This window comes from Pteropus medius, unplaced genomic scaffold (genome assembly GCF_902729225.1).
Source record: "Pteropus medius unplaced genomic scaffold, Ma_sr-lr_union100, whole genome shotgun sequence".
Taxonomy (NCBI): domain Eukaryota; kingdom Metazoa; phylum Chordata; class Mammalia; order Chiroptera; family Pteropodidae; genus Pteropus; species Pteropus medius.
In genome coordinates, this window is record NW_024349801.1 from 3986290 (window position 1) to 4007479 (window position 21190).

The 21190-nt window shown below is 48.2% G+C and overlaps 1 protein-coding gene and 1 long non-coding RNA gene across 2 annotated transcripts; one reads left to right on the plus strand and one right to left on the minus strand.

Moving 5' to 3' along the window:
* Positions 1-10297: 10297 nt before the first annotated feature.
* FOXL1 (forkhead box L1) lies at positions 10298-15765 on the minus strand. Its single transcript, XM_039888726.1, has 2 exons — positions 15519-15765; positions 10298-15330 (listed from the first exon to the last, which is right to left on the minus strand). The coding sequence occupies exon 2, from the start codon at positions 13273-13275 to the stop codon at positions 12238-12240; it is 1038 nt and encodes a 345-aa protein (XP_039744660.1). The 5' UTR covers positions 13276-15330; positions 15519-15765; the 3' UTR covers positions 10298-12237.
* Positions 15766-15851: 86 nt separating this feature from the next.
* LOC120622921 (uncharacterized) lies at positions 15852-16547 on the plus strand. The gene is made up of 2 exons (XR_005658593.1): positions 15852-15925; positions 16237-16547. It is a non-coding gene; the product is annotated as an uncharacterized LOC120622921 (long non-coding RNA).
* Positions 16548-21190: the final 4643 nt, after the last annotated feature.

Below are 21190 nucleotides of genomic sequence, written 5' to 3' on the forward strand. Positions count from 1 at the left end.
CCTGGGAAAAAATAAATGACAGAGACCTGTAATGCTGTCACTTGGCAGGAGTCCCAGCACATGCTAATTGCCCGATAATTGTGAAGCGCTCATGACTGTGTTGTCACTGCCAACGGATGCCCCAGCCTCCGCCTCCAGAAGTACAAATGTCTCCATAACATGCAGAGGCTGTTTCCTGTCTACAACTCACCCCCCACGGCACACCTGGGCACCCAGCATCATACCTACCAGAGCCTGCCCAGTATCAAGGCATGGAAACACGAAGAAATGCCACGGCTCCCCTTATCTCCACTGATGCTCTGGGTTCGCCTTCACAGGGAAGCCAAGTGTTTGTCCGTGAACATGAATATGGCTGCATCTAGTCATGCTTCAAGATCTGATACCAAATGGATCTCTGCTATTCTAAGATATTGCCAAAAACAGGGTCATGTTTTCAGCCCAGCATGATGGATACAAACTGAACTTCCCTCAACTTCAGTATTTTCATCTGCAAAATGGAGCCAATAATACCTGTTTCTAAAGGGTAGTATTGAGTGCTCAATAAATGGTATTCCCGTCCCTGGAGGCACTACTCCCATGCCCAATCCAGCTTCATACTAAAAGCCAAGAAAACTGTAGGTCAACCCATAAGCAACAGGCAAAGTGATGAGCCCATCCCCTGGGCTCACAGAAGATGAAAAGACTTGCTTCTCTATGTCAAGATCACAAACCTATTACACTTTTAAGACCCAAAGAGGAGGCCCAGGCCCTTTGAAGCCAACGTAAATACAACTGTTTAACAGCTTATGTTAACTATCCAATAGGAACTGAGTTGCTAGATGGATTCACGTTGCCAGCAATCTCTTTTAGTGACATGGGGTATTTGTTAGAAATCGGGATTTTACTAAATAAATGTCCTGTGGTCGCCTCCGCTTTGTTTCTTAACAGGGCTGTCTTTATGTGAGTTTTCTTTGGCTTCCCAATAGAAGAGTAACAGATTCCTTTTGAAGTTTTTTATTGATGAATGAGCCGCTATAAATAACCCTCCATGGCAGCCGCCCGATCTCTGAAGTTTATTCTGGAATAATAGTAGCAGTGGGAATGAAGGGCAATTTACGGCAGCGTGTCATGAAATAGTTTAATGGGCTTCATACTGTTTAACTTAATCTTTACAGATGTAAAAACAGAAATACAATTATTTTAACAACTATTATTACATATTGCTTTGCTAATGAAAACAAAGACATGGGCAGCCCTCTGAGACACTGAGAAGATCTTATGAAATTGAAAGGAAGAGCAAGTGCTGGATGCTGGCAGGATCCCCCTCGATTAGGGGATAGATGAAGAGGCATTGATGGAAATTCTTGATCTCCCCAAAAGTCTCTTTCTGCCTCTCAACTTTGCCACATGCGCACACTCGTCATTGCCATGTGGTCATACTGAAGGCAGCTTCTCTGAGCTGATTTCAAGCTCAGCTCTGCGGTATGAATTATGGGGCCCATGGAGAATTTCTGTTGCTGGGAAAGACAACCGCTTGCTTTTAATGGAGCTCGAAGGACTTTTCCTGTTTCTCACAGTCCCCAGCTGGACTCCGCCTCCTCGTTCCTATCCCATCCCCCATCCTCACAACTCCAGCTTCCAGGGAGCACCCTTCTCACCAGAGGGGATGGAGACACAACTCACTAGAAAACCTATAAATCCAGAGGTCGAGTCTGCGGTTTGAAGTTCTCCCTGGCTCTCTGGGAAGTCTCGTAGATTAAAAATGGAACCCCTAGGTCTCATCCACGGTGATGTAAAGACTGCCCTCCTCTTTGATTCTTCAGGGAGGTCCTTGCCTACAGAGTCACTCCAGAGGCAAAAAAAAAAAGAAAAAGAAAAAAAAAGAAAACTACCCTATCCTGGTTAGCATTTTCTCATGAGCTGCAGCCTAAACCCCCTGCACTCCAAACTGGGAGCTGGGAGCCCTCATGCGACTCTTTACTATTTAATTTCTTGCCGTGGGGACTTCACTTCTCCTTGCCCCTCAGTGGGGTTCCCGCCAATAAAACTAGGAGATTGCCTGAATTCTGTACCATTTGGGAAATGACAGGAGTGGGCAGAGAGAAGCCAAAACATTTATTTTAAAAGCTCAGTTGGAGCCTGTGGGTTATATCCGCGGTGAGCAAAAAACTTACCCACTAGTCAATGACACCTCTGGACCACTGGAGCCCCTGCGCCCCACCTCCCCCGCCCCCCATAGCTGGGGGAGGAGTGAGCGGCCCCTTGAGAGCAAAATAGGATGCATGCCTCCTGGTGGCAGCTCACTCCCAGGGGAAACAGAGCCAGACTGGGTCCCCAGATGCCCATTAATAATGTTTCTGCCAAGGTTTCCCCATTGGATAAGCCCCCCTGCTTGTCTCTACCCCAGGCTGAATGAGTATAGGGGTGGAGAGCAACCCTATATGGAAGAAAACGTGAGGAGTGGGGCAAAGTGCTTTCATTAGATTGTTAGTCCAGTCTACAAATACTTACTGTCTGTAATGCGCCAAGCACTTGTCTATAATAAGCTGAGGGATGTTCACTCTAACAAGAGAGTCAGAAATCAAGGAAAATATAATCCTGTAGCAAACATATTCTGGATACCTACTGTGGGGCTTAGTCACTTCCCAAGGTCCGAGAAAGCCTGTGTCATCCCTCTTTGAGAGATCTCGACCGTAAAGAATAGAGCTAATGGCATAAGCCACTGTTCTATTATCCACTCATCTCTTTGGGATTTCAAAATAAAGGGCCTCATAAAATCTCCTTTTTGATCTTCTAGACCAGTGAACCAAAAAAAAAGTAATTTAACAATTTTTTAGTAGCCACATTTAAAAAAATTAAAAAGAAACATTTATGAGACCTTGGAAAGTGACTAAGCTCGTGAAACCTGCTACCTCACCTGTAAATGAGGGAAAGTTAGAGTCCCTCACTCACAGGGACTCTGGAAAAGTAAATGAGTAATAATACAGGTAAAGTGCTTGGAATAGTCTCCAGCAGAGACCAAGTAATCAACAAATACTAAAATAATTATTAGCCCCTCCTGGATCTTCTCACTCTTTGATTAACTTAAGTTTTTACTGCAAAGTCTTGTTCATTTACACAGAAAGGGTTCACATAGAGCTCACAGAATCTTTGTAACATAGGCTGAAAAATAGATTCTAGGCTGAGCTCCCTGAACCATCCTGCTGACCACCAAGGCAACCGCGAGCTCCCCTAGGACTGGAAGGCTTCAGATCAGGAAGTGGCTGTCACAGCTTCAGGCTCCAGGACCGCTGTTGTGATCCTCAGCATTGAGGCCACACCACATCCTCCTCTTTGCCCACCTGCCTCCTAAGGTTCACACCTGTCCATCTGGTGGCGGGCCCCACCCTAGCATACAGAGTCGAGTAGGGATTTCTTTATTTTTGCATTAGCTGGTGCATGTCAATTTTCTTCTCTAGTTTTTCCCACCTGAACATAAGCGCCTCGAGGGCAGGACTTGGGTCTGGTTCCTCTATATATTCCGAAGGCGTGTCACAGGCCTGGCGGTTAATGAGCACTCACTATTTGTTAGATGGAGAATGACAAAGTATTCTGATTTCAAAGGCCACTTGGTACAAGTCATGTTTTTGATCATGGAAAAATAGAAACCCTCCTACTCCTTTATGCAGATCCCTAAATGCTTGTGCTTCCTTTATCCTGAGCTAAAACATGTGTTAACATTTGCGAAATTCTAGCATATGTAGCATTGAAGATGGTATGAAAGAGAACAGGAGTTTTAGGAACAACTGGCTTCAATTTTTGACCCAGATTCTTCCTTACTATGTGCTATCGGTCGAGTCCACTAACCCCTACCTTGATTTCTATTCATCAAGTGGGAAGACTCTAATCTCTCAAGGTTGTGGAAATGATTAAATGAGATAATGTATGCCAAAAATTATGCGCTCAATACCTTCTCCCAAGAGGGCAATGAGAGGTGAAGACATAAGCCTTGAGTAATGTCAACAGCTGCTCTGCTTCATTCAGCCCGAATCTACTTTTTCGTTTCTTTATGCCAAGAGGTTTTTCTAAATAATCTGGGCACTTGACCTTGAGTTTTCCCTTACTTATATCAAAACCACTGGTTCTTGAGTTCAGCTGCACACTAAAATTATATGAGAAGGTTTCTAAAATATCATCTGGGGTTGCGATGCAGCCATCAATATTTTTTTAAAGCCCTCCCTGGTGATTCCAGTGCTTAGTTCAGGCAGAGATCCACCAGTCTAAATAGATAACAAAAGTCAAGTTTTTAGCAACTTTCATAAATGCTGAAAGAATGGAAGCCAGCATGAAAATGGAACTTAGTTTTGGGCATGGCTTGAATAGAGAAGCCAGTCTGGCCCTCCCATGACAATGAGGAAGAGGACAGTGAGGTCACTGATTGGACCTGTCAATCAGTGGTCACTTAGTGAGGATCTCCGTCCCCCTTCCCTGGTACCAGACATCAGGACAGGGGTCAGAAAGAACCGCAGTGCTGGGAGTATGCTCCAGGACTGATTCTGAAATTGACTAGCCACGTGCCTTAAGACAAGGCACCGGTCCTTTTTGAGCGTGTGTGAATGGTGATTGTGGTAACACCTACTTCATATGAGGGTGGTTGAAATTAGATGAGAAAATGAATACAAAAAAGTTTGCCTAAAATAAGTCTCTTTCACCTCCCTGTACATTTCTTTGCACCATCTAATCTATAATTATTTCAAAATTTAAAAAGTTTAAATCAATCAATCAATCAATCAATCTCTTTTCTACTCATCTCTATATTGCTAGGCTGTCATAAATTAAAGTAGAAAGATTGTGCCTTACAAAGTTCTCTGTCTCCAGTACTATGAGAGTACACTGTACAAGGAATGTTGAAAAGTTCTTTGGTGATGATGATGTTGATGATGATGATGATGATGATGATGGTGATGATGATGGTGATGATGATGGTGATGATGATGGTATCGGTAGCACTGATGAAGTAAAAAAGTATACATACATATATATATATATATATATATATATATATATATATATATACACATATGTATAGTCAACATATATATAGTCAACGATATACATATAGTCGACAAGGAAATACCAAAATATATTGGAAATACCAGCCATAATCTTTTGGAGGTAGGATTATTACAGGTGATTATGAGATTAAGGTTTGTTCTCTTTTCAATACTTTTCTACATACTCCACATTTCTTGCATGAACGCATATAACTTCTATAGTGGATGTTTTAGTGGAGGGCAGCTTTACAAAAAAGAAAGATGATGGAGGTCACGAAGAGAAGCTGAGAGTCCATTCTGACCAACCGGAAATTATGTATACATATGGATAGATGAAAAGAAAAAATAAAAGATCAACGAACAACTTTAAACCATTCCTTTATCCCTTACAAATCCACTTGGTGGCTTTGAGACCTCACTGCTATGGCTCTCAATTTTGACTGCAGAGCAGACTCTCCTAAGAAGCTTTTAGAAACACATCATCCAGTCTCACCACAGGCCAACTGAATGGGAGTCCCTGGGGATAAGACATGGGTACCGGGGGTAGGCAAGAGCCAGGTCATCCTGCAGCAGAGGAGTGGGCACCGTGGCCTCCTGGGTTTGTTCTCACCTTGCGTGTAAATCCAGTGACACTAGAACAAACAGCAGAGACAAAAAATGAAATGACTAGATATAGATTTATTTCTCTTTAATCCCCATTTCCTCATGTCATCGAGCGGCCCTTATTCAGACCAGACGCTGGGCTGTCCTGACAATGTCTCCCCCCGCCCCACCGCATCCTTGTCCTATAACCTCACACTCACTGAGGCAAAAGAGAAGTCACTTTGAGTGTACTCAGGGCACCAGTGAGAGCTCAACATGAATTATTCATCACACCACCCCCATCATGCTCTCAAGATGGAGCCCCCAGTGCCGACTTGAAGTCCAAAAATGTGGGAAAGTTTATTTCTCCAAAACATTCCTGATTTGTAATGTGCTTTCTAAAAATGTTCTAACTGACCAAGCCCCTGCTATATTTAGCCACAACATTTAAAGAAATGTTCCTTACACTTTATAAGGCGGGCTTTGAAAAGCATGAGTTTAGGAAAAACTGCTCCCCAGTTTGGTCCCTTTCTCCCCAGGAGAGGGGTGGAGACTCTCCTTGGCCTTAAGGAATGGTCTTGGTATTGGGGGCATAAATAAGAAGTTTTATTCATTCCCAAGGCCCTTGATTTCACAATGCCTAGATGGCCAGCCCTGGGAGCCCCTTCTAAGCTCCTGGGAAAAGCAAGAAAAAACCGAAGGGACTTTGCTCTCTTCAGCCTGTGAAAATCAACTCTCCCGAGGTTTTCCTAGGATCCCCTGCCATGGGTAGCTTCTTATTTTGCTTTTGGTTTCGTGTTCAAATGGTTGGATCATCTCAAGAGCTGTAACACTGCAATGAACAGATGAAAATGGACACCAGCCCACTCGGGGTGGGAGAACTGAAGAAGTCAGCCCCCAGGAGTCTTCTGTTACCTCCAGAATTATAGAACGTGAGCAAGAGTTGTTGGTTTATGATTTTGTTACCAAACTAAGAAGTCACAAATGGACTCTTAAAACAAAAGTGTTTAGATTAGAGGCTGTGTCTGTATACAGCGATAAGATCTCCCATTACTGAAAGCTTTCTGTGTGCCAGGTATTAGTATATATTAACTAATTTAATTCTGACTATGGCCCTATACAGGAAGAGTCATGATTATCCCCATTTCATGGATGAGAACTGGGGCAGACACGGTCCTATAAATTTATACCTATCATTTAATTTACTCCTTACAATAGCTCAGTGAAGCAGTTACTAATATTATCCTCACTTATACAGATGAGAAAGTTAAGGCACAGAAGAGTTAAGTTACTTTACCAATGTCACACAGCAAGTAAAAGGAGAGCTGGGTCATTAGCCTCTGTCTGGTGGGCTCCAAGGCCACACATATAACAAGGTCAATGTACACCTCCCCACTCCCACCTGAGTATCAAATTGCTGCATGGTAATGAATCAATAAGTCATGAACAAGAGGAGTGTGTCTACAGAGACTTGGAAAAGAGTAGTAGATGGTGACCTACCTGGGAAAGATTTGTGATGCCCAGATGCTGGAGGGGCATGATATTTACAATATTTTACATTGCACATTATGAAGATCTGAGTCATGTCTTAAAGTTCCTGTTGTACAAGGTGGCATGATCTTGTGAACACCAGAATGTCATCCCTTCACCCTTCCAAGAGGGTCTGACTTAGACGCTGCCCAAGGCCAAGACTCTTCTAACTTTGCACCCTACTTCCTCTGGACTTGGGCTGGAGGACACACTCACCAGTGTGTGGTCCATGTGTTCTGGACGGGTCAGGTGGCATCAGCCACATTCAGGACACCACCGAGTATGGGATAGCTTTGTTTTAGGTGCTCAACAAACTGATAACAAATCCGTGTACAGTCAGTCATTCACAGTCCCTGGCAACTCAGCAAGACCTTCCAAGGTACAAAGCTATGAAGGCAGAGTCTGTATGGCCACGGGCAGGCTCAGCCTGCCCACTTAAGAGGGTCTCAGATTAGGGTTTGGAGCCACCTTCTCTTAGAAGCTTGCCAGATGGGAGCATCCAATCTCCTAGAAGTCCAGATGTAGACACCAGTATTCTCTGAGATATCCTAGTGTGGGCTCTTGGACATCAATTGTGTGGTCAGGGCAGCTGCAACCAAATAGCCCCTGTGTTCTGACCACCTCTGTCTGCCCCACTTCCAGCTGGGTGTGTTCTCAGTCCCTGTTCTCCCCTGCAGGCTGACCGCTGTGGACTACATTATCTAGGCCCCCTATAGGCTTGACTTCTTCCAGGTTCAGCCAATCAGAGGTATCAACATGAGGCTGGAGGCAGGGAGAGGAGAGAGGCTGATTGTTTCTTCTTGGCTCCTGCCTGTGCCAGCCCTGTGGCTACATTCACCCTGGGTGTTCCCCTCCCCTGAATCACTCCCACCATAACTAGCCCCTACACCCTTGTCTTTCCCAGTGGCCCATCTAAGTGGGTTTCTGTTTCCTGCCAGAACCCTGATTCTTGTGCCTGATGGAAAAAGGACACTGGCACCAAATCTTCACTCTGCCACCTCCCCTTTGCCCTCCCTCCTCACTGTCAGGGTCAATAAAGACACTTGACTTGACTATGTACCCCCAGGACTTATGACAGGTCCTCTAGCTCCCTCCCTCCAGCCACCTCCCAGGGGAGAACTATATTTCGTGCTCTGTCTCATCTGCCTACCATGGTATAGACCCTGGGCTTGAATCCATATCCGACCCATGAGCCCAGGGCAATTGGCATTTGGACACCATTGAAGAGACATACCCCCCAGTTCAGCCCAGGCCTTTTACTTCCTATCACCCTACTCTAGGTCACTGGACACATCTATGGTATCTGCCTGATCCTCAGATCCCCAATTTTGAGGCCTCCAGGTAAGGACAAGTATAGTAGAGAACTTGTCACTTGGTTATTTAGGCATTTTTAGAAAAACTGCTCAAAAGGTGAATCAAGAGAATTACTTTTCCAATAAACTAATGCTCTTTAATTTTAATAATGAACTTTGCTTATTATCATGTATATTTTCAACTCTATGAAACAAGCCCAACTTCGTGGAAGCAAGACTCCATGTATATGGGAAGTCCACCAAGTCCTGGCTCCCACTCTAGCTGGTTCCTGGAAACGTCACCCGCTTTTGTGATGTTAACATTAGTCTTCCAATGTCCATACAGATGGGCCCTGGTCTTCGGCTGTAACAATAACATCATGTGTGGTTAATGCTTTAACCCACACATAGATATACAGTGGCCACTCGCCTGAAATGGTAGAGACCACACATGGCCTCCTTTTCAGAGAGACACAATTATATCCCAAAATGGCTAACTATGACCTGTTGAAGTTCTAGAAAATTTTATGGGGCATTTGAGACCCAGAGGCTATGAGCCTCTACAAGAGCCCACAAATATCCAAAGCCAGACAAAGCGAAGGCCTTTGCAAAGTTCTCTCATCTTTGTAAAATCATGGAAATGAAGGTCTCATTTTAGTATGTCTTCCAAGATTCTTTCATAAACTCTTGGTTAGTTGCACTATAATAGTGCAAAAGCCAAATTATCCCTGGCTTAAGCGGTACAGAAAAACAAAATCTTTCCCAAAGTATCAATACTCGGGTTGTTTTGAAAGAATGCAACACTAGATTTGAGACTATCTGTCCCACCTATATGCAAAAAAGACGAATTTCTGAGCATCCATGTAAACTAAACATATGTATACGCACATACATGCATGTATACATATATATACATACCCACATACATACACATTACTTATTTATCATTATGCATACACCTCCCATATCCCCCATTATGGTCATTGTACTCGTGTGTGTGTGTGTGTGTGTGTGTGTGTGTGTGTGTGTGTGCATGTGCGTGAGAGAGAGAGACAGAGACAGAGAAAGATCAGGACTTGAACCAAACATCATTTACAGAAAACAGAATCTGTTCACTTTGTTTAGATGAGAGCACAGAAGCATACCTTCAGACTGCCTAAGAGTAGAATAATATGGTTAATTCTGGTTTACCCTAAATATTGTTTTAATTAAAAGTAGAATCCATTTCTTGGTCTCAATGATCCCTAATTTGGAACCATGATTAAATCTGGAACATTAAAAAGGCTATTTGGATTGCTAAGACCCAAAGCTCCTCTTTCTCTTCAGTAGGAAGAAATATACATAAAATTGTATAGAACACATAGAAAATGGCCCACATAGAAAATTTCTCTTGGTTTTCCTAAACCAGATGAATGTGTGAATGAATTTGGATATAATTGTATCTGTTAGAATTTCTCTTTATGTATGGATAAACCCTCTTACAAAGTAGATACACACTTCTACCTTTTTTCTGTGACAAAAAAATAATGTTTATATTATACCTGTAACTGTAAAATACCATCCCTTTAAAATGGCAGTATTTGATTTTTGGCTTCTCCAGAAAATAGCCATCATAAATTAACAAAATATACAAGATATCAAATCAAACACACACACACACACACACACACACACACACACACAGGAAAAATTCAAAATGTACCCTATACAGCAGAATTTTTATCTTACTTTTTCACATTCAGGCAGTATCCACTGGTCCTGGGCTTTTCTGCTCCAGCTCCTAGAGCCCCCTCGAGATGCTGATTGGGTCCCAAATATAATCCTAGTCTCCTCTTATTACACTGTTTGTTTATTCCCCCCAGTAATCCACTGAACCAGTCATTGAGAGGTTAATGAAAAAACAACTTTATTCACAGACACTGAGACTTTGAGATAACAAAATAGCCAATGACAACCCTTCCACCACGTTTTAAGTTAATCAGAGTGAGCCTAGATCTCAGCAATGGGATGTCATCAAAGTTCTTAAAGTCAAGGGCACTCTGCAGCTCACTGAAGTGTTCCCACCAGCCTGATAGAAAGCTGTCAAGGAAACATTTATGAGTCAGTAGCACATGGCTTTCAGGATGAATTCTCAGAAAGTCAACTCTGTGCCTAGTAATTATTATTATGCTTGTCCTAAATGTCCTTTCCAACATATTAACCAATCTTCTCTCTCATTGTAAAGTTTGTGTTCATTTTTATATAAATCCTAGAAACTATTTAAAAAGTTATTTTGAAGACCTATCTCAGCCCACCTCCACGAACTCATGACTTATTGTGCTTTTCCCGCATCAGATAAAATTAACTCGGCGGTTTAGGAAATCAAGTTTCAGAACCCTTAAGACAACCCCAAGAGGTTAGATGCATTTCCCAAAAGTTCCAAGATGAACAGGATTGTGAAAATCTCAATTTTCTTAACCAGATCTTTGTTGCAGACCCCTGCCATGTGGCCCACCCCTCCCACCAGACTTCTGGTCACCTCCATAGGGGGCTTATTTACCTGCAGGCTCTGGGTCTGCTTGGTAGGGGCTGGAGTGAGGAGGGGGTTCTGGGTTGCAGACTAGGATGCAGTCACCAGAGAATGTCTGAAAGAATCCTCCCACCATGCCTCATATGCTTGGCGGTGCAGAGAGCTGCCTCCAGTAGATACCAGCAGATTCCCTTACTCTTTCCAGCACCAACCCATCTCTCCCTGTATCTTCTCTTCATGTGTTTGTTTCCTCCGACATCTTTTGATGAATAGTAGTCCTTCATTACACAATTCTGGAAAATGGAGCAACAATCAACTCTAGATCTCGAAAACAAACATGGAAATCGAAAATCCTGTGTTGTCTGAGACATCGTCCCTCCCCTTCACACACCTCCGGCCTCCCCTGAAATCTTTGATCCCTTAAAAACAAAAGCAAAAAGATAAGATGACTGCTATCGTTGGTAACATGCATTGGAGAACATATGTATCGACTAATGAGCTAGAATAATGTAACACGATGCTATATTACATAGAGTGCACGTTCTTAACAGAAGTTGTTAATATAAACGTTTTCACAGGGCAATTTTTATAGTAAAAAGAGTCAAGTATTTAGTGAAAGAAGAGAGCATGTTCCTTTTACTGTCTAGAAAGGAAAAAAAGAGAAAATTTTTCTATTTAAAATAAAAGTGTAGTTTCTCATCTTTCACCTGGACATCGGTCATAAATCCTCACCAGGCCCTAGATCTGCCAAAGAACCTGAAAAACGGGTCATCCGCCAGGGTGGGAGTGGAGGGGGGGAGGGGCACATCTCGACTGTAAACACCCATCACTCAGATGGGTCAAAGCCAAGGCCTGAGTCACAGCGACAATCCAGCCGGCAAAGGTCAGATGGTGGCTTTCAGATTGAAACAACCACAATGTGTCTGTCCTGCTCTTGGGTTGTCTGGGCCCTCGGGTGCCCCAAACACACAGGACCTGTAGTGGGTGGCTGTAGATCCCGCCATTAGATTGACCTAAGGTCAAGGAATTCCCCTGCTCCCACAGTAAGAGGTCTGAGATGCTGAAGTCCCAGCTGGGCAGAGTCTTTTCAACCCCAAGCCGCTCCTGGTTCTGGGGAGATCCCCTTGGAGGAGGCAGGTGAGCTTGCCCACCTGCGCGCAGAAGTTGGAAACATTTCCCAGGATCCACACCTCAGCCGAGGAAAAGATCATTCTTTGAAAAGTGACTCCTACCACCAGCGGTGGGAGCCGTGGCGGCTCACGAGAGAGAAGCTCTGACCAGGGCGAGGGAAAGAACAGCGCCGCTGTTCGCTTTACTGGAAGTGAAGCACAGTGTCAGGGAGCTGCAGAGGGAAGTAGGAAAGGAAAGGGATTCCGAGCTGGTAAAAGCCGCCCTGGACGTGTGGGTCGAGCATCAGAGAAGCGTTGAACGGGGGACGGAGGCTAGTGGAGGTGGCCAGAAGCGAGGTACCCAGACAGCCGCCAGGCCCCTGCTTGGCGCCTCTCAGGAGCTCAGCCCCTTCAGCCGGCTTATGGACCTGTCGTCCCGCCAGGATACTGTCTATGCTGAAGCTCTTGGACTTGCCGGAGCCCTTCGGAGAGCTGCGAGAGACGGGGCGTAAAGGGGACCCCGGACCATCCACCGTGCGCGCTGGCTGGCCCACGACCACCGCCGCTGCGCCCTGGACGGCGTCCCCCGCAGCCTCCTCTGGGGACGCCGGCTCTGGCCAGAGGCAGGGTGCCGGCGTAGAAGAGCCTTCCGGGAGGGGCCATGGGTGTGCCGGTGCTCCCTCGCGGCTGGGGGTCGCGGGGCCCGGAGGCCCTCCCCCGCTCCCCGCCTGGGGCTGCGCTTCTGCGCCACGCTGGTGCGTCTCGGCACGGGCCCGCTTGGCCTCCGAGGCCCCGGGGCCGGGCTTGGGCTTCCTTTTCCGGCGCCGGTAGTTGCCATTCTCGAACATATCCAGGCAGCGAGGGTCCAGCGTCCAGTAGCTGCCTTTGCCCGGCCTCCCTTTCTCGCGCGGCACCTTGACGAAGCAGTCGTTGAGGGAGAGGTTGTGCCGGATGCTGTTCTGCCAGCCCTGCCGATTGTCGTGGTAGAAGGGGAAGCGGTCCATTATGAACTGGTAGATGCCGTTGAGCGTGACCCTCTGCTCGGGCGCGTCCTGGATTGCCATGGCTATGAGCGCAATGTAGCTGTAGGGCGGCTTCTGAGGGGGCTCCGCCCGGCCCGAGGCAGCAAGAGCGGCTGCGGGGGCGAAGGCCAGAGGCAGCCCGGGTCTCTCGGGGCCGTACAGATAGAGCATGGGCGAGGCAGCCAGGGCAGGCAGCTGGGAACCAAAGAGGTGGCTCATGGCGAGTGGGAGCCGGCGCTGCGCTCCCTGCGACGCAGGCGACCGGAGGCTTAGGGTCTGCGCCCTGCGCCGCAAGGGCCCTCCTGGGGAGCCGGCCGTAAGTCTGCCTCCCACTCTGCCGCTCTCCCCGGCCGCTCCGCGCTCTGTCCCTTCTTCATGGCTTTAAAAATGTTAAATAATTGTTGTAAGTTTGCTATTATATGTTGACTTAGCGCTGGAAAATAAATTGTCTATGATAAACAGTCGTTGTGTTCTCAGCCCACCCACATTAATTAAAATTTCATTGCTGAAAAACTCCAAGCTTTTCCCTCCACGTGTCTTTTTGATACCAGCCAATCGGTTTCGGGGCTATTCCTTCATTTGTTTATAGAATTAGTCTGTTGATAAGTCCGCCCACCCAAGTTGAATCAAGCTGTGTTTATTTGGAAAAATTTCCGGGCACCCAATATATAAACGCACTGATCTGATGTTTGAAATATCACGTCCACCCCTTGACGCTGTAAGCACACACAGTCAGCGAGGCAGGATGTGGACCTCGGTGGCTGGGAGCGGGGTCTGCCGGGCCAGGAAGGAGAGGTGGAGATGGTGGGGGGCAGGGAACAGGGATGAGTTTTACCGCTGGCTTGAGGGAGCCCCGAAATACCAGAGCCTCCCACGAAAAGGTTTCTTCTCCCAGGCTTAATAGGAGATGTAGAGATGGCACCGTCTCGCAAAATGCCTTCTGAAGTCTTTGAAAGCTTTACATTTGTTGGGGGGAGAGGCGAGCTCTAACTAAGAGGTTTGGGAGTCTGTTGAGAAAAGGATGCAGTCCTTGGAAAGATTCGGACACGCCCCCGAAAGGAGTCAGAGCGGGGCCCTAGCATCCCAAAGGCATCAAGCTCGGACCTCCAGGGCTCCCTGGGGACACCGGGAAAAGGACTCCAGGAGCCCAACCTTTCCTGAAGCCAACCCATCAGGCGCAGGGGAGCTGGAGAGGGCATGGGTTACCTGGTCCACAGCTCGGTTCAGGAAAGTTTCAAAATAAACCCGATTGGAAAGTTCATGGGGGGAGAAACTAAAGTCTTTCTGATGGGGCTGAGGTTCCAAACAAGACACGCCATAAAAGGGGAATTTGGCAGCTGGCGCGGGAGAGCTGGTATTTGTGAATGCGGGTCTCTTGCTTTATATTCTGCGCTTTCCTGTTTATAACAAGGAGGGGGGTTATAACAACTTTACAAGTGCACACAGCTGGCTCGTGATTACATTAAGCATTTGGAAAGCCTGCTTGCTCTCCGACGACCCACCCACTCACCCTGGGGTGCAAGTACCCCCCCATCTTATTTTACATTTAGCCACGTCAGGGTTTGAATCAAAAACCCTGGATGATGCCTATTCAGAAGGAGGTGTCTCTGCTCTCACTCCACTGCATTGCGGGGGGAGGGGACATGTAGCGTGACCAGTTCCTGTTTACGATCTCTGCTGAATATTTTTTAAAAGAAAAAAAAAAAAAATAGCACTCCGGATAACTGAATTAGCTTTCATTGAGTAAATCGGTCGCGATGCCAAAGAGAAGGAGTGGTGGGGAGGCAGGTGGGTGTAGAAATGGCCCAAGCCTGGTTCCCAGCGGGAATGGGAAGAGAAGCACTAAGCGTGCATTGGGGTGGGGTGGGGGTGGGGCTGCCGCTGCTGCTGTCGCAGAGAGGCGACAACTGCTGCAGATCGGTTTAGAGGGCTCAGGAGAATCTCACTCCAAAATGGAGTCCAGAAAGTAACTCCTGTGTTTGGGGGTTTCGGATAGCCCACTGCGGAGCGAATACGTTTGAAATACCGAAAAAGACGTGGCAAGCAGGGTCGGAAAACCAGTTTGGGTGCAGGCGCAGCTTGAGGCAGCAGCGCCAGGCTAGGCCCTGGGACACCTTCAGGCCTCCGTCCAGGGCGCTGCACTTCTAACTTAGGCCAACTGTTCAGCCCAGCCTTCCTGGGCCTAGGTCTGGAGGATGGCCTTCTTGCCCGGAGGGGGGCGGGACGCTGTCCTCTCTCTGGATCTCTGGCTCTCACCAGAGCACCCCTTTCAACCTTGGAGTTAGAAAAGAGCCTTAATGCCTGCGCATTTGCAACCCGCGGGCCTCACAGCTCCCGAAATCCCCCAACTTCTCCAGACCAACGCGCCCCAGCAAGCTCAAGTTTGGATCCAGCTGGGTCTCCGGCCTCAGCGCCCGCTCTAACAGACCCAGAGCAAGAGAGAAACGGGTGTCACTATGCACCTCCTCCCATTTCTGCACCCGGGGCCCTTCCTGGTGCTTCGCGGCACCCGGAGTCCAGCGCGCACATCCCTGCCTCTTCCCGAAGGGCACACCCGCCGCGACGCTTCTTCTAAACTCTAAAGGCAAATCCGGGCTTGGATTCATACAGTAATAACCACCACCCAATTTGGGCATGGGCCGGACTCGGGCGGAGACACGCGCGGCTAGTGGGCGGGCACTGATAGTAAACGGGGTGGGGGGTAGGGGTTAAGAAAAAAGAAAACCCAAGTTCTAGTCGCGGTCTGGAGAGGCGCATCCAGCCCCTAGCATTTGCAGAAGTTTGCAACGTCTCCCAGGGGTTCCAGTTGTAAAGCTCCGGCCCGGCACTCCAACCCGCTCCCTCGCGGGGATGGAGCCTAGGCTCCCAGGTGAAGAGTTTTGAAACTTGAGCCTAGGAGGAGCTGCGATAGGAAGGATCGCGCCGGGGCTTATTTCCGGGGATCGCATGGCACAAGACCCTAGCGTCCCAGAGCCAATGCGCCCTCGTGCGGAAGCTCTGCCGGGTGAGGACCGAGCGGAGGTCCGGGGGCGGGGGTAAAGGGTGGCCGCCGAGTCTGGGAGACAGCCGTGGGTGTCCCAGAGAGCCAGATAGAGATTGAAAGTTCCCTGAAGGTTCATAAGTCTTCAGATCCCAGAAAAGCGCATTCATCTCTGAAGTCAGTGCGGGCTCTTCTACCAGCCAGCAGGAAAGCCCTGAGATGGCCGGATGCTGCGGGAAGGACCTCGGAGCTTCCAACCCTGGGGCCCCAGCGGAAATCGGGTTCAGCGTGAGATGAGGGCAGACGGTACCATTACCAGCCCCAACCTTTCGGGAGTAAGCCTTTTCCTTAGGCACGCTGGGCGGAGGCCAGGCACCAGCCAGAACCAAAGAGGCCTCTGAAAAAAGAGGCTGAAGGGGAGAGATGAGCTTTAATCACTGCCTGCTCGCCAACAGGAGCATCTACCCTTCTTTGCTCTGCTAGTAAATAAAAGAAGCACAGTTAATGATGATGTGGGTCATCTCTCCAAATATATACTTTCCTTAATAAGTGTGAAAACAGTTAACGATAATCCTACCATATATGCAATATGTTTGAGAAGAATGAGGGCAAAAATAAGCAGGACTTAGCCAGGTCACCTCACTGACATCCTAAAAAACATTGGAGAAGTTGATGATAATAAGGATACTATTAATAAGTAAAATGTACTAGAGGCTACTATGTGCTGGCACTGTTCTAAGTGTTTTCCTTGTGTCAGGTCATTCCATCCTCATAGCAACCCTAAGAAACAGAAATCTTTATCGTTCCCATTCTGCAGACTGGGAAACTGAGGCCAGGAAGTTACCTCATCTCGGGTCCCCCACTGGGAAGTGTTATAACACCATAAAAACAATCACATTATAATAGCTGCTATATGCGGCCTCTAAGGGCCGTGTGGAAGTTCTCTTGAGGGCCCTCACAAAATCTATGAAAGAGGGGGGACTTGCCCATTTTACAGATAGTGAAACTGAGGCAGGGCACAGAACACCCTAAGACATCGGAGGCAGTAAATAGCAGAAATGTGAGCAGAACGCACACAATTTCCTCCAAAGGTGGGTTCTCTGAGATCTGACAACCTCAGGTGTTACAGAGACTCAAAGAGATGTGCCTGGAGTGAGTAAAGGGAATGGGGCCCTCTAGAGAGGAGAGGTATGGGGCACTCCCCCCCCACGAGCTAGGAGAGTTGAGGCATGATAAGTAGGAAACCCAGAGTCCTCACTTACCTCCTACCAAAACCCAGAAGATGTTCTCCTCCCCTCCTTTCCTCTCCTACTTCGAAAGGATGAAAAGGGGGTAGAGCAGGGTCTTCTACTGCTTCTCTGCGGTGGGGGTGAATGGGAACCTTTGGCCATTCGCCTCATGCTGAATGAAGCCCGGAAAGCAGGGCAGGAGTTTCCTAATTACTGATTTCTTTAGAGCTCACCTTGTTCCTAGAACAAGGTGATTTAAAGGGTCTAAACAGGGGAAGTTAGGGCATGTGCACTGTTCTGCCCGAGCAGTTTAGCCTGATATAAGCAGTTGAGTTCCAGGATTCCTTTCTCTTCTGTCATCCAGGTAAACCCTACCAACTAACAGGGATTCCTTACTATGGGGTCAGCGAGTCCAACATGTGTTGGACTCATTTATCTTAACAATGGCCTTATTGGATGATCCTGTTGTTTTTCAGTTGAGAAATGAGCCCAGAGAGCTTGAGGTAGCTTGCCCAAGGTCACACAAACCCTCGGCTGGCTTGTGCAGAGGGCCTGAGCTGGTGAATGTGGATTCAGCTGAGAGGGAAAGGCTCCATTGGGGAGCCCGCCTGCAAAAATAACAGAGAGGCAGAGAGAGCCCAGAGGGGCTGCTGGGAAAGGGAAGGCCCAGAGCCAAGGGCCATTGAGCCAGGGGTCAGAGGGCACTCTCTGGCCTCTATGACCTTCCAGCCTGGGTGGGCATAGACTGAGCACAAAGCTGTACCCCAGGCTGAGGAGGCGAGGGATGCCTTCCCAATGCTCCCCAACTCTAGTCACTTAAAGGGACCTTCGATGCCAGCAAGCTCGTCGATCTGTCAACCCACCCTCTTTCCTCCACTTCAGCTTTTCACACCCTCACAGCCCCAGGATAAAATCTCCACAAGCCTGACACTGGAAAAAAGCATAGCACCAGAAAGACACGTTCACGAATCAAACTGTACACAAACTACGTCTCTCTGCCTTGGCTGCACAGCAGGCATGTCGCAAAAGTGAGAGAAAGGCTTACACAAGTCCAGGCGGTGGCGTCCTCCCAGGCGCAGTGGCCGTCCCTGGCTGCGGCAGCCCAGTCTTCCAAGCTCCATAAAACATTCCACCCCTTCCTCACATGCCATGTCAAAAAGCAAACATTTCAAACACCTTGGTGAGCTGAGGCCACGCATGAAAGAGGCAGGCGGGGAATGCTTCTCAAAGTTTGGGAAAACATTTAAAGTATGTGATGCCAGAAGGCAGTCACTGGTGGCTCAGACCTAATGTGCCCTGCTCACCTGGAGTCCAGCTCCCCAGCCATCCCTGGCCTGGCTGCCCCCAAAGCATAAACCCTCAGATCTCTACTTGTCCACTTCCACCACACAGTCAGGAGTGTATGGTCCAGGGATGACACGGGCAAACATTCCACGAGGTGCCAGGCACAGCCTCCAAGACCTAAGCACAGTCTACAAGAAATTTGGTTCTACACATTAATCAAGGATGTCTTTTCTTGGCGTTACTCTCTCTACCCACCTCAGGTTTATGGTTATCAATAAATTCCCATCAGGCCAACCTTGCCCAACACCCCGTCTAGTTTTGGGGTTTAGGGAGGAGTGAGGAGCAAGGAGGCAGGAGCTCAGCCACCAGGGCTCTTTGTTGTTTTATTTTTGTGGTTTTTTTTTTATTTGTTTTCAGTTTTCATTTTTTAAGGGGGACCTGGGAACTATGCTCTCTGTGCTTTGAGTACGGCTCACAAGCCTCTCCCAGGCCCAGAGGTAACCCCCAGGCAGTCTCGGGGTAGAGGAGAGGATATGGACCCCCAAAGATTTATGAGCCATGTGCTGAAGTTCCCAGGACCCTGTGTTTTCTTCCCTCCAATGTGGGATCTTCATTTCTTGCCAGCAGGGAGGGGGAACGGGGATAACTGGGGGACCATGGCAGGAGCCCCAACTATGTTGGGAGGGAAAGTGCTGGGCTGTCCCCAAAGGCCTTACACTCACCTGGTCATGTTATTGATGAGAAGACCCCGGGGGAGAAGGGGAGTGGTTTGTTTACACTGCAAGATGTGGTCTTCCAACTCCTAGCCCAGTGTTCCAGCAATTCAAGGATACAAGTCACCACTGATTATTGGTGTTTATGGGGACAGGCCACTTGAACCAGTGCAGGGAGGACCAGCTAGCCATAGAACCAAATCCAGCCTTGGGACAGAGGCTGGGGCTGGGTCACACACCAGCAGTCCCTTCTCCTTGAAAGCAGCGAGGTTGAGGCATCTCTCCGAGTCTTACGAGTCTTACGAGAAGCGGAGGCTACTCCAGCTGCCACCTCTCTGGGGCTGGGAATCTTGGGATGTTCAGAAGCCACGGGTCTCTTGAAGCAGACTGTCTCTGTCAAAACTGGACGCTATTTAGAGACACCGTCTACCCAGCTAAGGCCAGTCTGAGATGCAGCAGGATTTTAACCTTGAGGGAAATGGTTTCTGACTTGGTATTAGGGTTGCTTCCATGTTATTTGCAATATCTTTGAGACCTGCTGAGCTGCATCTTATCGGGCCAGGAAGGAACATGGTTATCAGACATGGCTTCATGCAAACTGCGTTCCCGTGGACCGCAGAGCTGCCCCGGCCAGGAGGCCAAGTAGCCTGCAACGAGCTTTTGGGCCCTTCCATCACTGACCTCCTTTCCCCTTTTCCTGAAAGGCCCTGGACCTTCCAAGGACGGAGTGGCTGAAGGAAGGGGCAGTGAGTGAATCTGAGCTAAGCACGTAGTCTTTGCGCCCAGGTAGCAGACACACAGCACAAAGATGCGCAGGGTGGCCACAAAGACAAGCAAAGCAGCCCAGATGGTGCCCAGACTCCATGGCTGCCCAAGGTGTTGCACTGCGGGATCTTCCCACTCAGTGGGGAGCAACAGATGCCCTGAGGCCACCCCCAAGGCCTGAGGTCTGCATCGGGGCTGTGAAGGCCAGACTGAGCCAGCTCTGAGCTCACGGCCAGCACATGGTCAACCTTCTGGCACTGACCATCAGGGCCTCAGACTACAGAAGTCTAGGGGATCTGGGGGGGTGACCCAACACATCCTGGCCTGACATACCCCTCCACTCTGCCTACTGGATAAAGCCCCCAAACACAATTTCCCCCAAGTTGCCCACATTCCCAAAGGAATAGAAGGGCCCCTCGCCATGACTGCCACCAGACAGGGGGAAACTTCTCGAGCTACCCACTCCAGTGAGTGGCCCACACACAGTGGGGACTTTAAGAAGCCTTCCCAAAGGTAGAAGATCCAGGGCAGATGGTTTCAGAGGCAGCGTGGGGTCTCTCAGCCCCACTCCACCCCATTTCTCTCCCTTTATTCTCAATGTGTCTCTCAGACCTGGTCTGAGTTCCAAATCTTAAGATGAGGACAAGCTTTCAGGGAGGACTCTTTGAAATATCTAAAGTAGGAGAAGCCAGCTAAAATACTCTCCTATTCTCCTGCGGCAAACAGCATGAAGAGAACGGGAGCAAAATGAAACCAGAGTGCCAGAGCTGGGCAAGGAGCCGGGCAAGGAGCCGGGCAAGGAGCCGGGCAAGGAGCTGGGCTGCCTCTTTATGCAGCTCAGAAAGGGGGTCTCGGTCTCTCGCTCCTTCTCTCTCTCACTCCCTCTCCCTCTTCTCCCCTCTCTCTCTCCCTCTCTCTGTAGCTGGCTGGTCCAGATCACTCAACCAAAACACTGTGGCCTGGGGGCCTGCTGAAAGTCCAGCACCAAGCACCAGGGCTCCCCGTTCCTGCGCATTATGAAAAGGAATAAAATGCAGCCTTTAAGTTTTAACCACATGCCACCTCTGGGGCTACAGACTGAAAGAATCTGTGTCACTCGTATGCGGAAAATTATTATACCCCCAATTCTATCTCAGCGTAACGGAAAGAAAATGCCATGTTTA